A 21,239-nucleotide genomic window follows, 5' to 3' on the forward strand; every position below is an offset into this window, starting at 1 on the left:
GTAGATCTCTCCTGAGCATAAACCCCCAGAGTCACAAGCCCTCCCCATAGTTTTCACTTAGTTTATCAGTAAATACATGTTTCTGTGCATCAAAAATTAAACGTGTGGTGTCCTGCTGAGTGGACATTTTTGCAACATAATGAAAAACAGGTTCATAAGATTTTTTTTTTTTTCAATTATTATTTTTTTTATGCATTTTTGAATTTTTAAATTATTTTCTTTTCTTTATTTATTTATTTATTTTTCAGAGGAAATTTTTCAATCGCATTGTTTTTTTCATGCCTAAAGAGGAATAAAAACACTTAGGAAAAAATTTTGATTAAGGTTCTCATAATTCGTGCATGAAAGGGTTAACATAAAGGTGCCTTAATGGTTCAGTAATGACCAACATATGAACTCATACCATGTTTCTGTTTCTTGCCTTATCGTCTTGCTTCTTCCAGTGGATTATTCTTTTACGGTTTTTCTTACACAGAAGTTGCTTAAATTGTTGAAAAAACATGTATGCAATCCAGGTAATTTGGTGTTATCTGTGAAGTAACTGAATTAATATTGCTTAACTGATAATGGACTAAGTGTGCAGTAATTACATGATGCCACAGTGTGCTGATTAGTACTTCATATACATGTTGCCCTAATTCATGCATTAAATCATCGTGAGTCATGCATGAGTCAATTATAATGACTTAGTATACCTAAAATAAAGGATTTATAAGCGTATTGTAAGATGTTGCCATAAATTCCATTAGCTGAGGTGTGACTGAATAGTTGTGTTATTTATGGTGTAAAAATCATACACTTTGCTGTTAAAATGAGGCTGAAGTGATAAGTAAATCACAGGGTGTAGCTATGTAATCCTCATTGCTGAAATTGCAGTCATTCCCCCAACAGAAAAGAAAATCTCTACTCTATAAACATCGAGGCTTTAAACAGATACCAGTACATGTTGTGACCGCCATGAAAAGCACTGACGGCTGGGTTTACGCATGCCATAGACGAACAGTAAATCCCGACTCGCCTCATTACGCCAGCTTTGAGCATGACTGTGGATAAGGATTTATTGATTTTAATGGTCCGACCCCTTTTAGATAAACAGTCTTGAAGGATCTGCAGCCTTTTTATCTGATTTCACTTGGTTTGCACCAAACTGAAGCCGATAACATAGTGTCCTTGCGCTGTTCAATATGACTGTCTATCATGTGAATTCATCTGGAGCTGTACATGTGTGTGCTTCTACACAGATAATGCTGCACCTCTTATCTCTGAGCCTCCTGTTCTCCCTCTCTCTGCACCCTGCGCCTCCTCATTGTCGTGGTCTCTCCTTGACTCGTGCCTTTTTCTTTTTTCTTTTTTTTTTTTTTTTTACCCCGCTGTTCACCCCTCATCACTTTGCGTCGGTCTCTCTCTCTCTCTCTCTCTCTCTCTCTCTCTCTCTCTCTCTCTCTCTTCATTTGTCATCCTCTCTCATCATCTTGCCCACTTTTAGCTCTTCCAGATCAAACAGGAAATTGAAGCGGCTGTCAGATAACTGAAAATTCACTCTTTTTTCTGTTTGAAAGGGCTGGCATTAAAACATTTTTATTTGTCAGTAGATTGAGTGTAGTAAGAGTTTTAGAATGAAATGGTAAAGCTGATTGATAAATCTTCACTCAACAATTTTAATACCCATAGTTAGCCTACTTATGCCACTCAGACAGTAGGTTTTTAAATGGAATTGTGTAATGGAGTGCCGGAGTGATATTGTCACAGAATTACAGTGACTTCAGGCTAATTATATGGCTTTGGCCTGTTCTTTGAAAAGAATTCATGTCTTTTTTTGTGTGTAGGGATGTCACAAAGTGGAACACATGGTAACTGCTGGTTGGTGAGGAATTAGGGCTGCACGATATTAGAAAAAACTGAACAAAAACAAGGAGCAAATAAATAAACGATGGACCACTTTTAACTTCTTTTGCTTCACTTGATCTTTGCTCTCTTTTTATGTTTCCTTTTTCTTTGACAATTTTAATAAAAGTAACCAATACTTTCCATTAAACCTGTAGAGAGTGGGCTTTTTCAACCAGGGACTCACTGATAAATTACCAAAGATTAACTTAAGATCAAGTTGCATAAAAGAGTTTTAGTTTCTATGTTTCCTTTGGTTACATTCAACTGGATTTCAGGTACATTGTTCTTCAAAGCTGCAGCGCTTCATAGTCTTTTGCATCACTTGTAGAACTTCCAGAAAATTATTAAACTGGTCTGACAAGAAAGACAAACCATCTCTTGACCCCTCATGAATCTCATGTGTCTCATGAAGAGCCCAGAGAATTTTAAATTAGGGCGGCATGATATTGGCAAAAACAGACATTGCGATTTTTTTTTACCCTGCGATATATATATTGCGATATGAAAAAATACTCAGGAGGATATAACAGCTGTGTGATGCGGACGAAAATGGTCAAACTAATTAGTCGTGTTTCCTCTCGTTGTGGCAACAGGTGCAAGGCGCTATCGACACAGAGCGCATGCTTCAGTATCATCCTTGTTGTTGCTGAAATAATTCCAGAAAACTGACGTTGCTTTTCTTTTTTGCACCAAGTCTTCCTTTACGGTGATTTTCTCTTGTCCGTTGTTCATTTTTCAATGTTGTTACCAGCGACTCACTCCAAACTGATTAAGAACGATTGTGATTGGTGGATCGCTGTGCAGTGTGTGTCAGGTACCCAGGTTGAAATTAGATGAGAACACGTTGAGTTCATTTGCCTCCTTCGCAGCAGGACCTGCGATGTGACTATTACGCACACGTACATTGCAATGATGATGCTCCAGCGACATATTGTGCAGCTCTGTGAGGAATGACTACATTACCCATCTGTCCCAGGGTTGAAACCTGCCAGGAGGCACATTGGACAGTTAAGCTAAAATTCACAAATCAGACCATGTCTTATTATTTCAAACTGGAGATAGGGGTGTAAGAAAATATCGGTTCTGCAATATATCGCGATATTTCATTTCACAACACTGTATCGATATTAAAAAGTACTGTATCGATATTTTTAGGTGTTTATTCAAATCCAGATATGGTGGAGGTTCATTTTTGTTTTCTGGTTTTCTTTATTGTTTAGTTTTCATTTATTATTATTTAACACTGTTTTATTAAGTTATGGTAATTTGAAGCATCCTAAAAGCACTTCTTACTGTCTGAGAGAGGCAGATGTTAGTTCCTTTGTTTGTGATTGCACAAAAATAATGTTATGTTGGTTATGAACTAATAGAATATGAACATTTGAGCAGGGCCTTAAACTGTAATGTCTGTAAAACATCATTTAAGTTTTAACACAGGAAAATTTTGTGATGTAGCATCAGATCCTGCTGTGATCTAATAAAAATGTGTTTAGTATTTGTGCATATTTAGGGTGTAGTTCACTTCTTCAAGGAAATAATCATTTTAAAAAAAGAAACAAACAAAAAATTGACTTTTTAACAGTATCATGATATATCGTGATATATCGTATCGTGATCCTGGTATTGTTATTTGTATCGTGTCGCCAGATTCTTGCCAATACACACCCCTAACTGGAGAGCTAACTAGCAGTTTTCCATAGTAAGAAAAATGTGATATTTATGATGAGTTTATTAAAGTCTGAGTCTTGTTTTATTTTTCAGTGATATGGATGTTTTATGATTGTAACTGATGTTTTCCAGTTACAAGAACTGAAACAAAACATGATTCCAAAATACCCAATCTTTATAAAGACTATATGCCATACATGATTGAAGAAACATACATAGTTAATATTACAAGAAACAAACAGGCTGCATTTGCAATATTTGCTGTGCAAGAAAGAGCTTACAATCCAATAATCTTGATTTTGCAATGTACATTCTTCATGAGTTTAAGAAAGCAAAACTATAATGAATCAAGTTAATTCAATTATTGCTCAGCCCTAACGTCCACAAAGGGTTTGACTTGTGGAAATATCAGAGGAAATGGTGTATTCATGAAAATAAATCAGTCACAGTGAAATCTGGCTGCCTTTTGTAACTGTTAAAATTCTATTCACAAGATTAATTATGAAGACTAACACTATTGGAGTTTTATCTTCACCAACAGAAGACATCCATTGTTAAGGACTATTATATTTTCACTCTCATGCTTTGTGTTTTCCTCATAGAGAATTTCACCTTTCACAACAAAACAAAAGGTTAAAAGCTTATTCCAGAATCAAATCCCCTATCAGTGCCATGGATGTAACCACTCAGCAGTTAGTTAACAAGGGAACATTTTTACAATATGAGGATACATTTTTGAAGAAAGGTTAATATATTTCAATTATCACCTGATGTCTGATGATAAAGGATACGTATGTGACTTAGGACCTATATAATCTGAATCAATGCTTAAATCAAGACAAGACAACACAGAACTTGTTGCGCAAAACACAAATGCTGAGCTTAGACTATGTTCAGACAGCAGGTCTTAATGCACAATTCGCATTTTTTTTTGGTGAAATCTGATTTTTTTTTGTGTGTGCTCGTTCATATTACACATTAATTGCATCTTCTATCAGTTTTGAGTATGAACTGAATGTGACCCTGAAGTGACCCGCATACGCAAAAGAGGTCCTGATGTAATATGTGACCACATGGGCACGCTCTGTGTTTACAGAAGTGACACTCCTGGGATGCAGAATTGTGACGTTTGTCATATTCCAATGATCTAAATGTTGAATAAATGCGACCTGGTCGTTCAGACTGAAGTTGCATTGCAAAATATCAGATACATATCGGATTTAGGACCACATATGAAAGTGGCCTGGGTCGGATTTGAAAAAAATCAGGTTTGTGCTGTTCAAACTGTCTTTACCAGATCGGATACAGGTGACATATGGGGAAAAATATCAGATTTGGGCCACATTTGCAGTCTGAACGTAGCCTTAGACTTATTGGTCTAAATCCTCAGAGACTGATACCAGAGCAAGGCCGAACTAAATTAAGATCATTTTTAAATAAAGCGGAATTTGAAAATACAATCTTTACTCCTGCAGCTTTCTCCTCTCAGACTAAATCCAAAGACTGAATACAAATATACAGTAGATGAACCTGACCAGTAAAAGTGAAGCCACTTTTCTCAGCTTCTGTGTTGAAACACATAGTAGTACAATAGAACCAGATGGTGTCTGACAGAATCTGATCAGCAATCAATCAGTTATTTAACCTTCCTACTTGTCTGAAAACACCTGTGATTAGACCTGATCTGGGAGTCACAGGGTAGATGCAGAATTCTCGTGTATTCTCAAAATGCTGAAAGGGAATTTGAGAATTTATGCCAAGTGACGCTAAAAACATTCAAACACTACAGCTTTAAATGGTCGAGGACAGCCAGCTTCAGTTGTTTAAAAGAATTATAAATGCTAAAAAAATATGTTCCCATCACTATGTTGTTGAAATAATCACTGCAGTGGATTTTTGTTTGATATGAAAAATATTCTGTGCACACAGTTCCAAATGTTCAAAGCTTGTAATGAACAGAAATCAGCAACATAGTCACGAACAGGCAGGTATGAGGCCCATTTTGGTGTGTTATGTTGTACTATGATTTTGCGTTTCATCCTACTGTTCAGTTTATCATGTCTGGAGTTATGCGTTTACGGTGGACATGTGAGGTTCTAACTACGCCTGTTGAGCTGAGTTCTGTTTGAGGCCTTGGTGTAGCACAGATAGGATGTGAATAAGTGATAAATAAGGTGATGCTCCTCTCTGTGTGAAAGACCTCATCTGTTTCACTATGTCTGTTGAGAGTAAGTCCTCTTGCCCAGCATTTTAGGTTGACTTTAACGCAGTGGCAGGCCAAATTACAATATGGCAGGAAGCCACAGAATATACAATTAATCAGAAATACTGTGTCAACATAAAAATAGACTGCAGTCTTTTTTTCTTGGCATGTTAACCCTATTTCACCCAAATCTCTAGACATTCTCAGTTGTAATGTTTCCAGGATTTTTTTTGAGGGTCCTGTAAAATATGACAAGGTGCTGCTCTAAATCAGCTGCTTTTGTTTGTCTTTTAATTGGCTTGTTTTAGTTTTCTGGTGAAGAAGACCAGTGACATTTTAGAAGCTGTAGATGGATGAAAACTAATGAAACTAGAATGATCATGTGGTCTAGATGCTGTATCACATGAGCATAAGTACAGGCAGGGAAAGTCCAAGTAAGTTTTATGACTAACAATTATAACAATAAAAAAAAAGAGAAAAAATAATACAAATAAGAACAATGTGCCTGGGTAGTCACTGTCAGTCTATTGATTTTGGATGAATATTGTCCATTTTTTCCATTTTTTATCCAGTTGTGGCTCTTGCAGTCTCAGTTTGTGTGTTCATTTCTCCATTTGAAATGTTTCTTCAATTGTGGTTATCCACTGGTCCTTTGATGGAATGGTTTCCTTCCCCCAGTTCCTTGTTATAGTTTTTGGGTTTATTGTTATTTGCATTAATAGACTGTTCTCATGTCACAGTACTGTACTTAAAGGAGTGATATTTAGCTTTTTTTTTTTTTTTTTTAATGGAATTATGCATTTTAAAACATTTCTGTGTGGTCTATATAAACTGGAAATGCTATGCTTGGGTCTGAATTGTTCATTAATTCAACTCCACAGGTCCATCTTCAACCTTATTTCTGAGTAATGACACCAGAAAGGTTGTTTTGAGCATTGGCCCTTGAAATGCAAATGAGCCCCACCCCCTCCAGGTTGTTGGCTGTGCTTCTCTGTCCCGTTAAGCCACTTGAGTTCGTTAACACAACCAACAACTGAACATTTTAGGTAATTGGCTCAAAATTTGGACATTTTGCAGTTTTTATTACAACTGCTGCTGCTGATAAACAGTTATGTCATGCTCTGAGAAATGTTCGTCAGAAGTCTTGACCTTATATGTGCAAATGTCGTGACGTAACTACTTATAGACGTAACAATTTAAGCAGGAATTAAAACAAGTTGTAGAAATCCACTCAATTTTTGCCAAAATTAATAGAAAGATAGTTTTGCAGCACCTGGAGGGTTCAAATTCAAACTTCTTGAACTGTTAGGGTCCTCAAATACACAAATAAATGTACCAAAGACTAAAAAAAGTGGGTTTAGTAAAATATGACCCCTTTAAATACCCAGGTGTGGGATGAAAATAAAGAACACATTGGAGAAAACCATGTCACAAATTAAAATGCTGGTATTTTTTATCAGTCATACGCCTCGTCAGTCGTCAGTTAGCTGTTGCATGCTGTTAAATGTTTATAGTTCTGTCAACAGTTTATTTTTTGCTCATCTCTTGTGTGTATATCTGTTGATCTGTGTGATCAGTTCAGCTGCTGCAAGTGCTGTTCTACGGATACATTAAGTTGTATTTTATCAAACAGCATTAAGCATGGTAATTCGTTTTGCCTAAAGCGTGTAGGGTACTGCAATGTAAACAGAACTACCTGTCCTAAATCTTTTGTGCACTAGTTTGAAACTGTTGTTAGATTACATGTTTTTGACTTCAGCAGATACCGGCAATACAATGTATGGCCTAAAACTGTGAATGCATTACATGTGCTGTAAGCTATAAAAAGCAAATGGTGTAAGAAACATCCTGTAGTGATTACACACACTCGCGAGTTTGAAGACAATGTGCAAGGTGCTGTGACTTGGAGTGGTTTCAGTTTTCCATGTGTGATCAGTGCTTGACAAAATGTTTACCTCAGACTATTATCCATTGTTGGCGTAAAGCATTTATTTATATGGAAATGCATCAACTCATCCCCGCTGACATTAGTCATAAGATTTAACACACCAGTATCATCCTGTCACATGGCTGTAGATGGCTGAAACCGCTGATTGATGCATCAGTTTAATGTTGATGGCTGAAGAGCATCACAGACACTGTTTATATGCAGCTCTGAGTTTTTACACCCTCAGACTTCAATTTAACAGTTTTGCACATCATGACAACTCTTGCTGTAGGTGTTTTGAAACAACATGTTCTTTAGTGTGTTTATTCTATTACTCATCAAAAGCAGTGAAACACATTAGAGGGAATTTAACAGAAATTTCCACCCATATATGTAAAGCATTTGAATTCAATTGTCAATTCAGTTGTATTTGTAGAGCCCAGTATCCCAACAAGGTTGCCTCACAGGGCTATACAGAATTGGTTGAATATGAAAAATAAAACACAGTCAAATAAACAGTCGATGAAGGAAATGGATTAATGTCCCAGGCATCCCCCATCCTTAGAGCTTCCTTATCGGCAAGGAAAAACTCCAAAAACCCAGTAGGAAAAGAGAAACCTCAGGGAGAACCACAGTGAAGGACAGATCCACTCCCATGGACAGATAGGATGTAGATGTAATCAGGACTGACAGACACTCATTTGCAGATGTAGTTCCAGTCTGTAAAAACGCAGTTTGGTAGGGGCACATGAGGGGATCCATCCAGTTCAGGGGTGTCCAGTCTTGGTCTTCATGGGCCGGTATCCTGCATGTTTTAGATGTATCCCTCTTCCAACACACCTGATTCAAATGATAAGCCTATCATCAGAAGCCTGATGATGACCGTCAGGTGTGCTGGAAGAGGGAAACATCTAAAACATGCAGGATACCTGCCTTCGAGGACCAGGATTGGACACCCCTGATCTAGTCAGATGAGGGTGAGGAGCTCCAGTCCAAACAGGTGAGGGTGAGGAGGTCCAATCCAAACAGGTGAGGTTTAGGGAGGAGGTCCATGGTCATAGGTCAGGACAGGACAGGGCACAGATGAATCACCTCAGGTCCCGTCGTTATTGGGCCCCAGGTGGCTACATCTGAAACAGTAGCCACCCCCCAGTGGGGAGTGGGGAAAAGCATATGAACTGAAAGCATGTCCCTGCTGTATATGTACAAAGTGAAACTTATTAGAAGAATCTGGAACAGTTCCATATATCAGAATACTGTATGTATATTAAGCCCATATAAAATGTATGCCCTATATTCTATTCTGTATCATCTCAGAAGTAACACCCCGGCTTAAGGGACACCGACTGTGCTTTAAACTCAATCATTTTTTTACTCTGTATGTGTGAAGCTCATTTACTTCTGTCAAGCCAACAGTTATCTATGTATGGGATGATAATAATGTGAATAATGTCCGGACAGCTGAAAACATGGGGTATAATGAGTCTATTAATGTTTGTGAGTAGTAGACCCACTGAAATGAATCTAATCTAATCTGTGATCTTCCTTTGCCTCTTTTTGCCTCTGTAGTGCAGTGTCTGGAAATGACCACTAAGCGGAAGCTGATTGGCCGGCTGGTGCCGTGCCGTTGTTTCCGTGGTGAAGAGGAAGTGATCTCAGTGTTGGATTACTCCCACTGCAGCCTGCAGCAGGTCCCCAAGGAAATCTTCAGCTTCGAGAGAACTCTGGAGGAGCTCTACCTAGATGCCAACCAGATTGAGGAACTACCCAAGGTAACCCCATTACACTGCAGCTTTTACCTGTAGAGATGTCTGTGTTCACCTCAGTTTGACTTTACCTGCATGTCCAGTACTGGCAACTTAACATATCAGTGTTGGTGAGGGTGTAATGTAATAGGTTACAAATTACTAGTTACACTGTTAAAAATAAATTCTTGTAATTGCTTCGTGAAGGAATGTGAGGTTCTAGTTTACCTTATTGCTCTGGAAACCACTCCTGTTGTGTTCAGTAAAACCCACAATATGCCTAGCTAAGGCTGTTTTCACACTGGGTATCCGAGTCCATACTTGAGTACGTTGGACCCCAAAGTTTACCTAATTTTATCAATGTGAATGCAAACGTTCAGTGCTCGAGTGAGTAAAGTTTTATTTTATTTTTATTTATATAGCACTTTTTAAAACAACATGTTCTAAAGTGCTTCACATAAAGAAGAGACAGATCAAATCAAATCAAATTTTAAGCCAATTTACAGAAACCCAACAGAATCCTCCAGGAGCGAACACTTATGACTGGTGACAGTGGCGAGGAAAAACTTTTAACAGGCAGAAACCTCGAGCAGACCCAGACTCCTGAAGGATGGCCATCTGCCTTGACCAGTTGGGGTTAAAGCGAGAAAGTGAAGGAGGAGAAAAGAGAGAGCAATAGAGATAGAGAGAGACTGGTGGAGAGGGGGGAGGTAGGGGGAGACACATGCACAGATAACTGAATTAGAAAAACGAGGGAACAGTATAATAAACACTATTGTAACTATATGGATAAGTGAGTGATGACGATGATGGTGGAGAGAGGCAGGACCACAGCAGCAGGTCCAGGGATGATCTTAGGAAGACCTGTGATGATCCTGGGAAAACCTGTGAGGCGATAAAGCACAGAGACTCCAGAGAAGAACTCAAGTCAGTAACATGTATTCACTGGGGCGTAGACAGAAGAGATTTAATGAAATGCTTGTTTATAAAAGTGAGTTTTTAAGAGTCAAGTACTGTACCCCAGTCCGGCTGAGAAGGTAGTCCTGGGCACAGACTGCATGGATTCCAGTACTGAACATTGCCATGTGAAAGCAATCTGTACCCGAGACTGAAAGTGACCTAATCACCACTCCGACAACGGAAGTGACCTAATCACCCCAAGACCGCTCCTGTTGTCTCCTGAAAAAGCCTTGGATCTGCACGGCACGGGCTCCCCGTATTGACCTAACCACTCGGTGATATATCAGGGACTACGAATTTCACTCTTCTTCTTTTTGCCTCAAACAGGCTAACAGATAGAAAAGTAGTGCCTGTGAACAGAACAGTTGCTTGGTTGACGACGTAAGGGTTTGTCACTTCCGCGTTTGTTGGGTAGCAACAGAATTCCTTCAACATTGCCACCTACTGTTTTGGCCCTGTAGTGTCCTTTTGTTCTCGGCATGGGCCGTAGTATGTGCTTGTGAACGCAACATCTGTGGGAAAGGTGAGATTGTATCCAGGTACAGCATAAATCTGGAAACACCCTAAATGCAGTGTTGTAAGGAAGAAAATTTTGTTGCTTTTCCATCACTCTTCCCATCCATGTAATCCTATACAGATTGGTTAGAACAATGTGAGTTGATTAGAAGAGGCAATTCAAGTTTAAGCAACAGAACCAGTCAAAATGAATGTCAAATGTCAAATGAATGTGTGGACGCAGACAGATCCTCCTTCGATTAGGCGTGTGAACCTTCACTGTTTGTCATGATTCAGTTCAGTTACTATTCATCAGTCAATGATTTAACTCCACAGTTCTCTTCCTGAATTGCTGCACATGACTACTTTTTCATCAATTAACACCAGCAATCAGATAACTCTAAACTCTGCATTATATAGAAAGTGACAACAGACTACAGCTATCTATAACATGTAATCTTTTTAACATCTTCATCAACTCATCTCAGCATGTAAACATTCCAGAAACACGTCACAAATCCTTATGTTGTTTATTCAAAGTAGAGATGTGAAGATTCATTGGCTTCTCGATGCTATATGATTCTGACGTCTGATGATACTGCACTTACATTTTTCCAAACAGCTTCACTGATCTGCGCTCCCAAAACAAGCAGTTCTGCAATGTCACAGAATGAATTTTAGCCTTCTTGTCAACATCTTGATTAGTAACTATAAGCTAATTACATTTTACACAATTGAATACTATAAACATTTATAGTTACATTTTCATGTATTTTTAAGGTAATTACAAAATGCCTGCAAAGACTTAGTTCCCAGTGCTACCAAACCTTGGCCAAACTTGTTTTGTAAACTGCTGTGAAATAACAGCAGCCCTCCAATATTCCAAGGTGGATTACAGGTGCTGTTTATAAAAGACCTCTCTCTTTTTATTGATATCCTGTCGTGGTTTAAGCGACAGAAGTGTTGAATTGAATTTCTAAATATAACCTGTATATATGGAGACAGGCTAATCTGTTCAGCCTTGATAATATTTGTTTGTGTGTCTGTGTATGTTTGTGTGAGCTTTGTGTGCTGCTGAGGGCGTCTGATTGGCCTTTTATATATATGAGTTGGAAAGCTCCTGAAGTATCTGTGAGTAAATGACTGTGTTCTTTTAAGAGGATGCTCTTTGTGTACTTTAAGTATAGTCATCTGGTTTGGAGCTGCCTTTTCCATAAAGTATAGAAAATACAGAAGTAATTTTTGATTTTTATAACCCTGATTAAGAACAATTTATTTTCTAAATGTCTCTATGTGCTCTCATGCACGTTAGGTAACTTGTAAATGGTAACAGGCCTGTAGGAATTAAAACTAGTAGAAGAAAAAACAGAAAAACAGGAAACAAGGTTTCTGCACTTCCTCTGGATTCCATTCTCCATTACAGTGTATATTTTCAGAGCCGTAGGAGGTTAAATAATGTGACTAATTGCTCTTTTTTGGGGGTGTTAGTACTTCAGTTGTCAGTTGGACCAGAACCTTTCTCATTGGAGAGCTAATGCTAGCTACCTACACACAGTACCTAGCATTAGCTAATGCTAATGCTAATACTTCCCTTCGAGGACAATAGAGGGTATGCACGTGACGTCACCGCTAGCGGAAGTCACCGCGGTTACGTCCACTGAGAGGCAGAAAGAGGGAGATGAGTAGCGGCTTTGGCTTGAATACTCTGTAAACTTTAGAACAATCTAAAAATGGGGAAGAGCTGTTGTGCCATTGATTGCACAAATAGATTTAAAAAGCACTCGGAGCTATCATTTTAGCGGCTACCTAAAGCCAAAGACAGAAGAAGCAGATGAATCGCTGCAATTCATAGAAATAACTGGAATCTAGACAACGAAACCTGGATTTGTGTCAGGTAACGTTAATTTATTCTGTGTTCTTGCGTAAAATCATACCTTAAATTACATATAGTTTTGGCTAACGTTACTTCTCAGTAAAGCTCTTAATGTTAGCATCTGTCATTTAGTTCTATATTTCATAACTGAAGCGTTTTTGTCTTCAATTGTGTGATTATGAACCTTGTACTCTACATAATTTGTAAACTAGCTTAAACTGAGGCTAACCTAGTTTTCCAAATAAGGGGGTACTCTAGTACAAAGCTGTTGTAGCTGTGTTGTATCAAGTATTTGATGTTAACTATACTTAAATATCCACAGTACCAGTAGATCATCCACTCACTTGGGTCAATACTAAGGGTTCAACTCCAGTAAATCAGTAGTGAACTGTGAGCACTACTGCTGGGCCTTTACCTTGGAAATCACCGCCAAGAAAATACGTCTGCACTGACATAAAACCTCAAAAACAATAGTATGTTGAATTGAAAGCACTCACCAGCTGTAATCCTCTAATTAACGATGACGAGGATGTCAACAACTCTTTGTCTTTTGTATGCTTTCAGCCTTTGCATTGTGGATTTTCCCAGCGTTGAAATCAGGTTCATATAAATGTCAGGATACGTGATTTCCACATATCAATGTTCGTAGACCACTTGTTGTTTGGTAGCTTGTATGGATCCACATCCAGTCCAATTGTCTTTAATTTCAAGTTATATTCCACATTTTTCCCGGTTTCGCTGTAGTTACTGCTATGCTCCGCCATGTTGGTTTGTTTTTGCCACTCAGTCTGACTTAAAGGGGCGTGGCCCAGGGGGTCAGTGACGTATGTGCGTTCCCTCTATAAACTGAGTTGACCTTTAACCTTTTATTTACCTTTTATCACTTTTAAGACTATCAGACATAGTTCTATTGCTTTATTCCATGGCTTGACAGAGAAGCAACATGTACGCTTCGTACAGTGTCTTGAAACACCATCAGGTCTCATATCTTAATAGTAACTGTTTTGATTTGGACTGAGAGGAGAGGGCTGCAAAAGGGTGTTTTCCACTGATTTTTACATCATGGAGCTTTAATGGAAATGATCCAATCTACAGATTAAATGTTAAATCTCTTTATTATCCCGTCTCTGCATTTTACCCATCTTAATACACACAACACCTAGCATTAGCAGTAGCATTTAGCGCATTTGGAGCAGTGAGCTGCCATTAAAAGTGCTTCATCAGTCCCTTGGTCAAAGGCACTGCCAGGAGAATTAACCTGCATGCTTGTTTTCGTTGGCATGGGAAACCCATGTGGAGAGAATAGGCAAACTCAACACAGAAATGCTCCAGTGTGATTGGGAATTAAAGAACCTTGTAGATCTGAGGCAAAAGTGCTGTTACGCCACCACGCTACACTGACTATAAACTATGTGCACTTGATCACTTTGGCCTCTGCTCACTTCTCAATTGCATAATTAGAGTTACAGAATCCACCAAAGCACATGACAAACTGAGTCTTTTATAACACCATCTAATTATTATGTTGTATTTCCAGTTAGCATTATTGCATCACTATAGTTTGTATTATAGTCTAATACGTGGTTACTGCCACATGCAAAGGATAATAAAGATAATCCATTATAGAAATCACAGCACACTCTGTACATTCATGGTTTTATGTTATAGATAGGTGAAAAATTAACACAAAATAGCATGAAATGTTGGTCCAGAAAAGCCTCAGTTCGCCTTAGCATTGATCCTACAAATCTGCAGATCCTGCTGTTGGAAGGAAAAGGTGTTCTGATGGAGGAGATGGAGAGAAATGTCTAACATGTTGGTCCCAAATGTCCTGCAGTTGTTCGGTGGAGTTGCATGTGTAGTCTGGTATCTGTAAAGGTCAGAACCATGAAAACACTGTTGTAAATTCTAAACTTTTTGCAGGAGCAGAAATCAGGGAAAAATTAACAGAAAATGAAAATAAACACATTTTTTCTGCAGCTTTCTTCTTTTGGTCCACGACAACAGACTAAATATGAATATAGATGAATGTGATGGCATTTCATGTCACTGTAGAAAAGACAAGACACATCTCCAAGCTTCCGTTTGTATTAACAGTGATCATTGACTACATGTATTATGATACAATATGGTGTACATTATTGTCACATTGGAGATGTTTGTTTTGAGTTCAGTAGTGCTGCATGCATACATTCAATCCAATGAGAAAGGTTTCGGTATAAGTGAAAACAACAACCAATACATACAGGGTGGGGAAGCAAAATTTACAATGAACATTTAGTTGTTTTTTCTCAGCAGGCACTACGTCAATTGTTTTGAAACCAAACATATATTGATGTCATAATCATACCTAACACTATTATCCATACCTTTTCAGAAACTTTTGCCCATATGAGTAATCAGGAAAGCAAACGTCAAAGAGTGTGTGATTTGCTGAATGCACTCGTCACACCAAAGGAGATTTCAAAAACAGTTGGAGTGTCCATAAAGACTGTTTATAATGTAAAGAAGAGAATGACTATGAGCAAAACTATTACGAGAAAGTCTGGAAGTGGAGGAAGCAACAAAAAACGCACCAAAGCTTTTATTAAAACTCTCAAATCCAAAATCCTAAAGGATCCAACCAAATCGATGAGAAAAATGGCAATTGAACTTGAGGTAGACAACAAGACCATTAGAAATGCACTAAAATATGATTTGAAGATTTAAATTCTCATGACTTTCAATAAACTAATTGGTCATACACTGTCTTTCAATCCCTGCTTCAAAATATTGTAAATTTTGCTTCCCCACCCTGTAGAGGCTAACAATCAGTAAACAGAAAGACTGACAGTGAGGAGTAGAGTAGAAAAAAAAACTAACAAACAGAACAAATCCATCTGAAAAACTAACATTAATAAATGGAACTAATTCATAATGCAAAAGTACCATGTTACTCAGACTCTCTATTCTACTCCTGATGATACCACACAGGATTTAAGGTAGTCTAGAGTTGTACATGACCTACCTCGTATTAAGAGGCTTAATAGAAAGTGGCCTAAATGAGTTCTTTAAATGACTAAGTCTACATTTGTGGACTCTACATCCTCTGACTGATGATAAAAACTCATACTCAGAGTAAAGGACATGGGATGAGTCATCTAAGATAAAGCTGCACAATATATCATTTTAACATCGTCATCGCAACGTACGTGTGCACAATAGTCACATCACAGGTCCTGCAATGTAGGAGGCAAATGAACTCAACGTGTTCTCTTCTAATTTCAACCTGGGTACCTGACAGACACTGCGCACAGCGATCCACCAATTTACCATCCTTCTTAATCAGTTTGGTGTAGCAGACCACGCCCCTACACACGGAGTGAGTCGGTGGTAACAACATTGAAAAATGAGCAACGAACAAGAAAAAATCACCAAAAACGAAGACTCTGTGCCAAAAAGAAAAGCAACATCAGTTATCTGGAATTATTTCGTTTACAAAAAGGATGAGATTGAAACACGTGTTCTGTGTTGACACCACACAGCTATTGTTTCCTCCTGAGTATTTTTTCATATCGCAATATATATCGCAGGGTTAAAAAAGTCGCAATGTCAGTTTTTTCCAATATCGTGCAGCCCTAATCTAAAATTCTCTGCGCTCGTCATGGGATACATGAGATTCATGAGGGGTCGAGAGATGGTTTGTCTTTCTTGTCAGACCACTTTAATAATTTTCTGGAATTTCTGCAAGTGATGTAAAAGACTATGAAGCACTGCAGCTTTGAAGAACAATGTACCTGAAATCCAGTTGAATGTAACCAAAGGAAACATAGAAACTAAAACTCTTTTATGCAACTTCATCTTGACTTAATTTTTGGTAATTTATCAATGAGTCCCTGGTTGAACCATCAATTAACAGCCCGCTCTCTTAAGGTTGAATGGAAAGTGTTGGTTACTTTTTTTAAAATTGTCAAACAAAAAAGAAACAAAAAAGAGAGCAAAGATCAAGTGAAGCAAAAGAAGTTAAAAGTGGTCCATCATTTATTTATTTGCTCCTTGTTTTTGTTCTCTTCCCCTTTGTATTTTTAGCAAGTGTTATTCATAACATTTCTGTATTTTTAGGGTATTTTTGGTACTGTATGAGCGTTTGCCTGCTATGTGTTATATTTATAGCCTTTCTAAGCTTCATTTTCTTTATTATGCATATGCTTTCGTTTTTGTATGTTTTGGCATTTGCAGTTTTATTTTATGTAGGGCACGTTTCTCTTAGTTTTCTGCGTTCAATCTAGTGTGTGTTTGTCCTAAGGGGGAACTGTATTGAGAAGATTAATTCTGCATTATTCATAGAAAATAGCGGCTAAAATGGCACTGCTTTTCCACAACATTAAGAGTTTCGTGCCTCCAGCTCACATTCTCGCTTTCTGTCCTTTTTTCACCTCGCTGCTAAAGGTCTGAATCTTTTTATTCACAGACTCTAATGTGACATTGTTTTGTCTCTGCGGTTCCTCAGCAACTCTTCAACTGCCAGGCCTTGAAGAAGCTGAGCATGCCCGATAACGACCTGTCCAACCTGCCCACCACCATCGCCAGCCTGGTTAACCTCAAAGAGCTGGACATCAGTAAAAATGGTACCAACACTGTGGTGAAACCTGGAAATGTTAAACTCTGCAAAGGAAAAGCTGTGCAGTAGAATAGGTTGGATAGCAAACACAGCAATGTCATGTATTTGTTTATTTACCTTAATTTAACCAGGCAGTCCCATTGAGATTCGAAATCTCTTTTGCAAGGGTATTGTGTATTAATAAGCTCAAAAGCATGGCAAGTCATAATAAAAATGTCTGCCAGCCAGAATTTAATTGGACCTACACTTTTAAGGGTTGTAATTGGCTGTTTCTCTTCTTTTGTTAGTTAACTTACTGTTTCAGTTGTCGTAGCAGTTATAAGACGCACCATATCTATTGGGTTCGCAAGTAAAATGGTAAAACAAATGAGTAAAACAGACAACGATGTTATGTATGTTCCTAATTAAAATGCAACAGTCTTTTTTCTATATCTTTCCCTGATTCAGTTGTCATTATCTTTGTATTAGTATTGACAGTTACATCGTCGGTCACGACTGATGTGCAAAACAGACAGTGAGGAGGAAGAACTGCAACAAAAAGACATATTACAAAAGCTAATAGACCAATAATGTACATGAATGCACAAATTACACACATTCTATTGCTGTAGAGAAGCAAAACGTTTATAACTGAGTACTTGGTCCATGAAAAATGCCTTTTTAATAACTGAAATTTGCATTATTATTCAGTTTTTGGTAAACTTTTAACCCCTCTGACAGTTTATTATTTTTATTATTTACCTTTTTTCCAGTTCAAGTCATTCACTGTCTTTGATATACCTGATCTGAAATAAAATTGCGAAACTCACTTTATTCTAAAACATGTGACCAGTAGTTTACACATTAAACAAACAGGACAGAATACATACTGTTACATGCAGCTCTTTATCACATGTCTTTTCCCTCAGTGTATGTCAAAGTAAAGGCTTGAGTATTGATATAGATGTATAATAATAATTTTCCGTGGTAATTACATATCGTCTGGAATCTGTTAAAATCTGCGTGAAAAGGTGTGTGAATGTGTTATTAGTGAATATGCTTTTAGTAAAATAATGAATTAATGGAAACTGTTCTGATATCTTCTTCACTATATCATCCATCATTTACATTTAGTCTATAAATAAAAATACATAACCAATAGATCATCACTGATTTTCAATGAATTTCACTGAATTTCATATTTCCTCTCTGCTTCTCTCTAACAGGTATCCAGGAGTTTCCAGATAATATAAAATGCTGTAAAGGCTTGTCTGTGGTGGAGGCCAGTGTTAACCCTATCACCAAGTAAGACTCTTAACACACATCTGACTAATGTTACTACTGTCTCTGAAACACCCAGTACACAAATTATTGGATTTGTTTTACTTTTAAGTATTTAGAGTGTTATGTTTTAAAGCACCATGCATTATAAGTCCAATAGTAACCAGATCTGGAGTCAAATGGTCTCTAAAAGGCCCTGCTGCCACATTAAATTGCATGAATGTTGTGTGTAGTCTGTGAGTATTTAGCGTGCTGGTACTTTGTCTTGGTTTTCATGGCTGGAGGTGCAAAATCTGGGTCTTGTGCCAGTTGCTGCACACTGGAAAAAATCAAAATCTTACCAAGTGTATTTTTCTCATTTCTAGTCAAAATATCTCATCACGCTTAAAATTAGACATAATCGCCTAAAAAGTAACTTTTCATTGAGATATAAGAACTTATTTTGAGACAATAGATCTTGAAAATCTTATTTCAAGTAATCTTACCAAGATCATTTTCACTTCTTCCATTGGCAGATTTTTTTTGCTTGAATTAAGCAAAATAATCCTGAATTACACAAAAAAAATCTGCCAATGGAACAAGTGAAAACTATCTTGGTGAGATTACTTGAAATAAGATTTTCAAGATCTATTGTCTCAAAATAAGTTCTTATATCTCACTGAAAAGTCATTCTTTAGGTGATTATGTCTTATTTTAAGTGTAATGAGGTATTTTGACTAGAAATGAGAAAAATACACTTGGTAAGATTTTGATTTTTTTTCCAGTGCATGAATGCTGTTCATTATTACTCAACCTATATTTAATATATCCTTCCTGTTGTACAAAACTTATATACAGTTATGTATTCATTGTTGATTTGTACCTATCACTCATTACACTGTATATCCTGGAACGATGAGCATGTACAAAATCATGCTCATCATGGCTAAACAATGCACCATCCAACCAGTGCTTCTCGCTAGCGCTTGTATCTTCTATTAAAGTGTAGAATTACATTTGGTCAACATGTGTTTTTGGAGCTATTACTTAGCTCTCATTAGGCAGTGTGGATGCACCCTGAAAAAGCAAAAAAAAAAAAAAAAAAAAACACATGTAAAGGGATTGTATCAATACTGCAAACAAAAGTACAAAAACTGAAGCAGAGCGTAAGAGGGAGCTGATGTCTGTGATAACATTGGTTGGTTGGTTGATGTATTTATTTTGAATATGAATGTCAAAACAGAAGAAAATAAATAAACAAAACACTTAAACATAAGACATATAATACATATTCGAAAAGGAGAAGAAATACAACTTACAAACTCCCACTCCTTCTCCTTATATAATTAAAAACAATAACAACCTTCCTAGTCTAAGCATATCTATACTATATACTATAAAATGACTTATACTTCACATTAAACATTTAAGCCAGATACAAAAGTCTGTAAGGAAGATGAAGAGGGATCTGTAAACAATAGGACATATTACTAATTACCAAAAAACTTAATATTGCAAATTATATTGTACAATTGTACTGTACACAGTATTGCAGATAAATTATTTTTCAGGTCTCGTTTTGCTTTTGAGATGACATTTTTTGTGCTTTTTCTCTTTATGCTCTCAAATTCTTATTTGCGTTCGATATTGAGCTGTTTATTTTTTTTGAATATGTTGACAGAAGTCTGAATTCCACACTGAATCAAGTGTACAAGTGGATTTGGTGTTTTCCAGCTTTCTTTATCATGTAAGATACTCAGGTGTTGTCATGTTCATGAAGCAAAACAAACTTCAAGCTCGGATTTTTCTGCAGAGAAGCCCTGTGTTACTTGTGTGTGCGTGTGTGTGTGTGTGTGTGTGTGTGTCTGTGCTGTGTGTGCAGGCATGTGTGTGTACATGAGATGACTCATTTTCAGGCTAACAGCAGCTAAACTGTTTCTGCAGCTGTTGTTATGGGAACGTTAAGGCGCTTCAAGGACACACAGTCTTTGTTATTAATCTTTGTGCGTGCTGTTATTATTTTTTAATTTTCTGCCTCTCTTTTTCCACCTCCCTTACAGACTCCCAGATGGTTTTACACAGCTCCTGAATCTGACCCAGCTCTTTTTAAACGATGCCTTCCTGGAGTACCTGCCGGCTAACTTTGGCAGGTAAACCCGAGCACGTAGCTGCGCATGCTTTATTAACTGTACTGGAGATGTTTGTTTAATAAATTCTGTCTCTCTCAGCAGTCATTGATTATAAAGGATGAAATGGTTGTTTTACCATATTGATCAGCCTTTATCCCAAAAAGGCCTAGAACTATTTTTGTGGCAACTTGCAAATAAATTTTTCTCTACATCCAACCTTTCTTAAATTATTTATCACCATTTATTAAAATATTATCCTCTGCATTAAGCGTTTTTCAGTTACTGGCCATGTAGATGGAATTAAAAGTTCAAAGGTTATAAAAATCAAAATGGAGAAAACAGGAAAAAGTGAGTTTTTCCACAAAAATGTCATTAACATAGAACATAAAGTGTCTAGAACTACTGTCATTGACCAAACTACATAGGTTTTAGTACTAGTTCAAGATTTCTATTTGTCACATGCTTTTGGTATGAACAGTGACATGCAAAAAAAACAACTGTCAAACCATATTT

The 21,239-nt window shown here is 37.4% G+C and overlaps 1 protein-coding gene across 1 annotated transcript in view; it reads left to right on the top strand.

Moving 5' to 3' along the window:
- Nucleotides 1-21,239, top strand: part of lrrc7 (leucine rich repeat containing 7) — a 130,034-nt gene that overhangs the window by 54,231 nt on the left and 54,564 nt on the right. The window contains exons 2-5 of the mRNA XM_030132485.1: nucleotides 9,255-9,457; nucleotides 17,248-17,365; nucleotides 18,564-18,642; nucleotides 20,658-20,747. Coding sequence (XP_029988345.1) covers nucleotides 9,255-9,457; nucleotides 17,248-17,365; nucleotides 18,564-18,642; nucleotides 20,658-20,747 — 490 coding nt within the window. The remainder of the gene's footprint in view (nucleotides 1-9,254; nucleotides 9,458-17,247; nucleotides 17,366-18,563; nucleotides 18,643-20,657; nucleotides 20,748-21,239) is intronic.

Source organism: Sphaeramia orbicularis, chromosome 4, assembly GCF_902148855.1.
Source record: "Sphaeramia orbicularis chromosome 4, fSphaOr1.1, whole genome shotgun sequence".
NCBI classification, from domain to species: Eukaryota; Metazoa; Chordata; class Actinopteri; order Kurtiformes; family Apogonidae; genus Sphaeramia; species Sphaeramia orbicularis.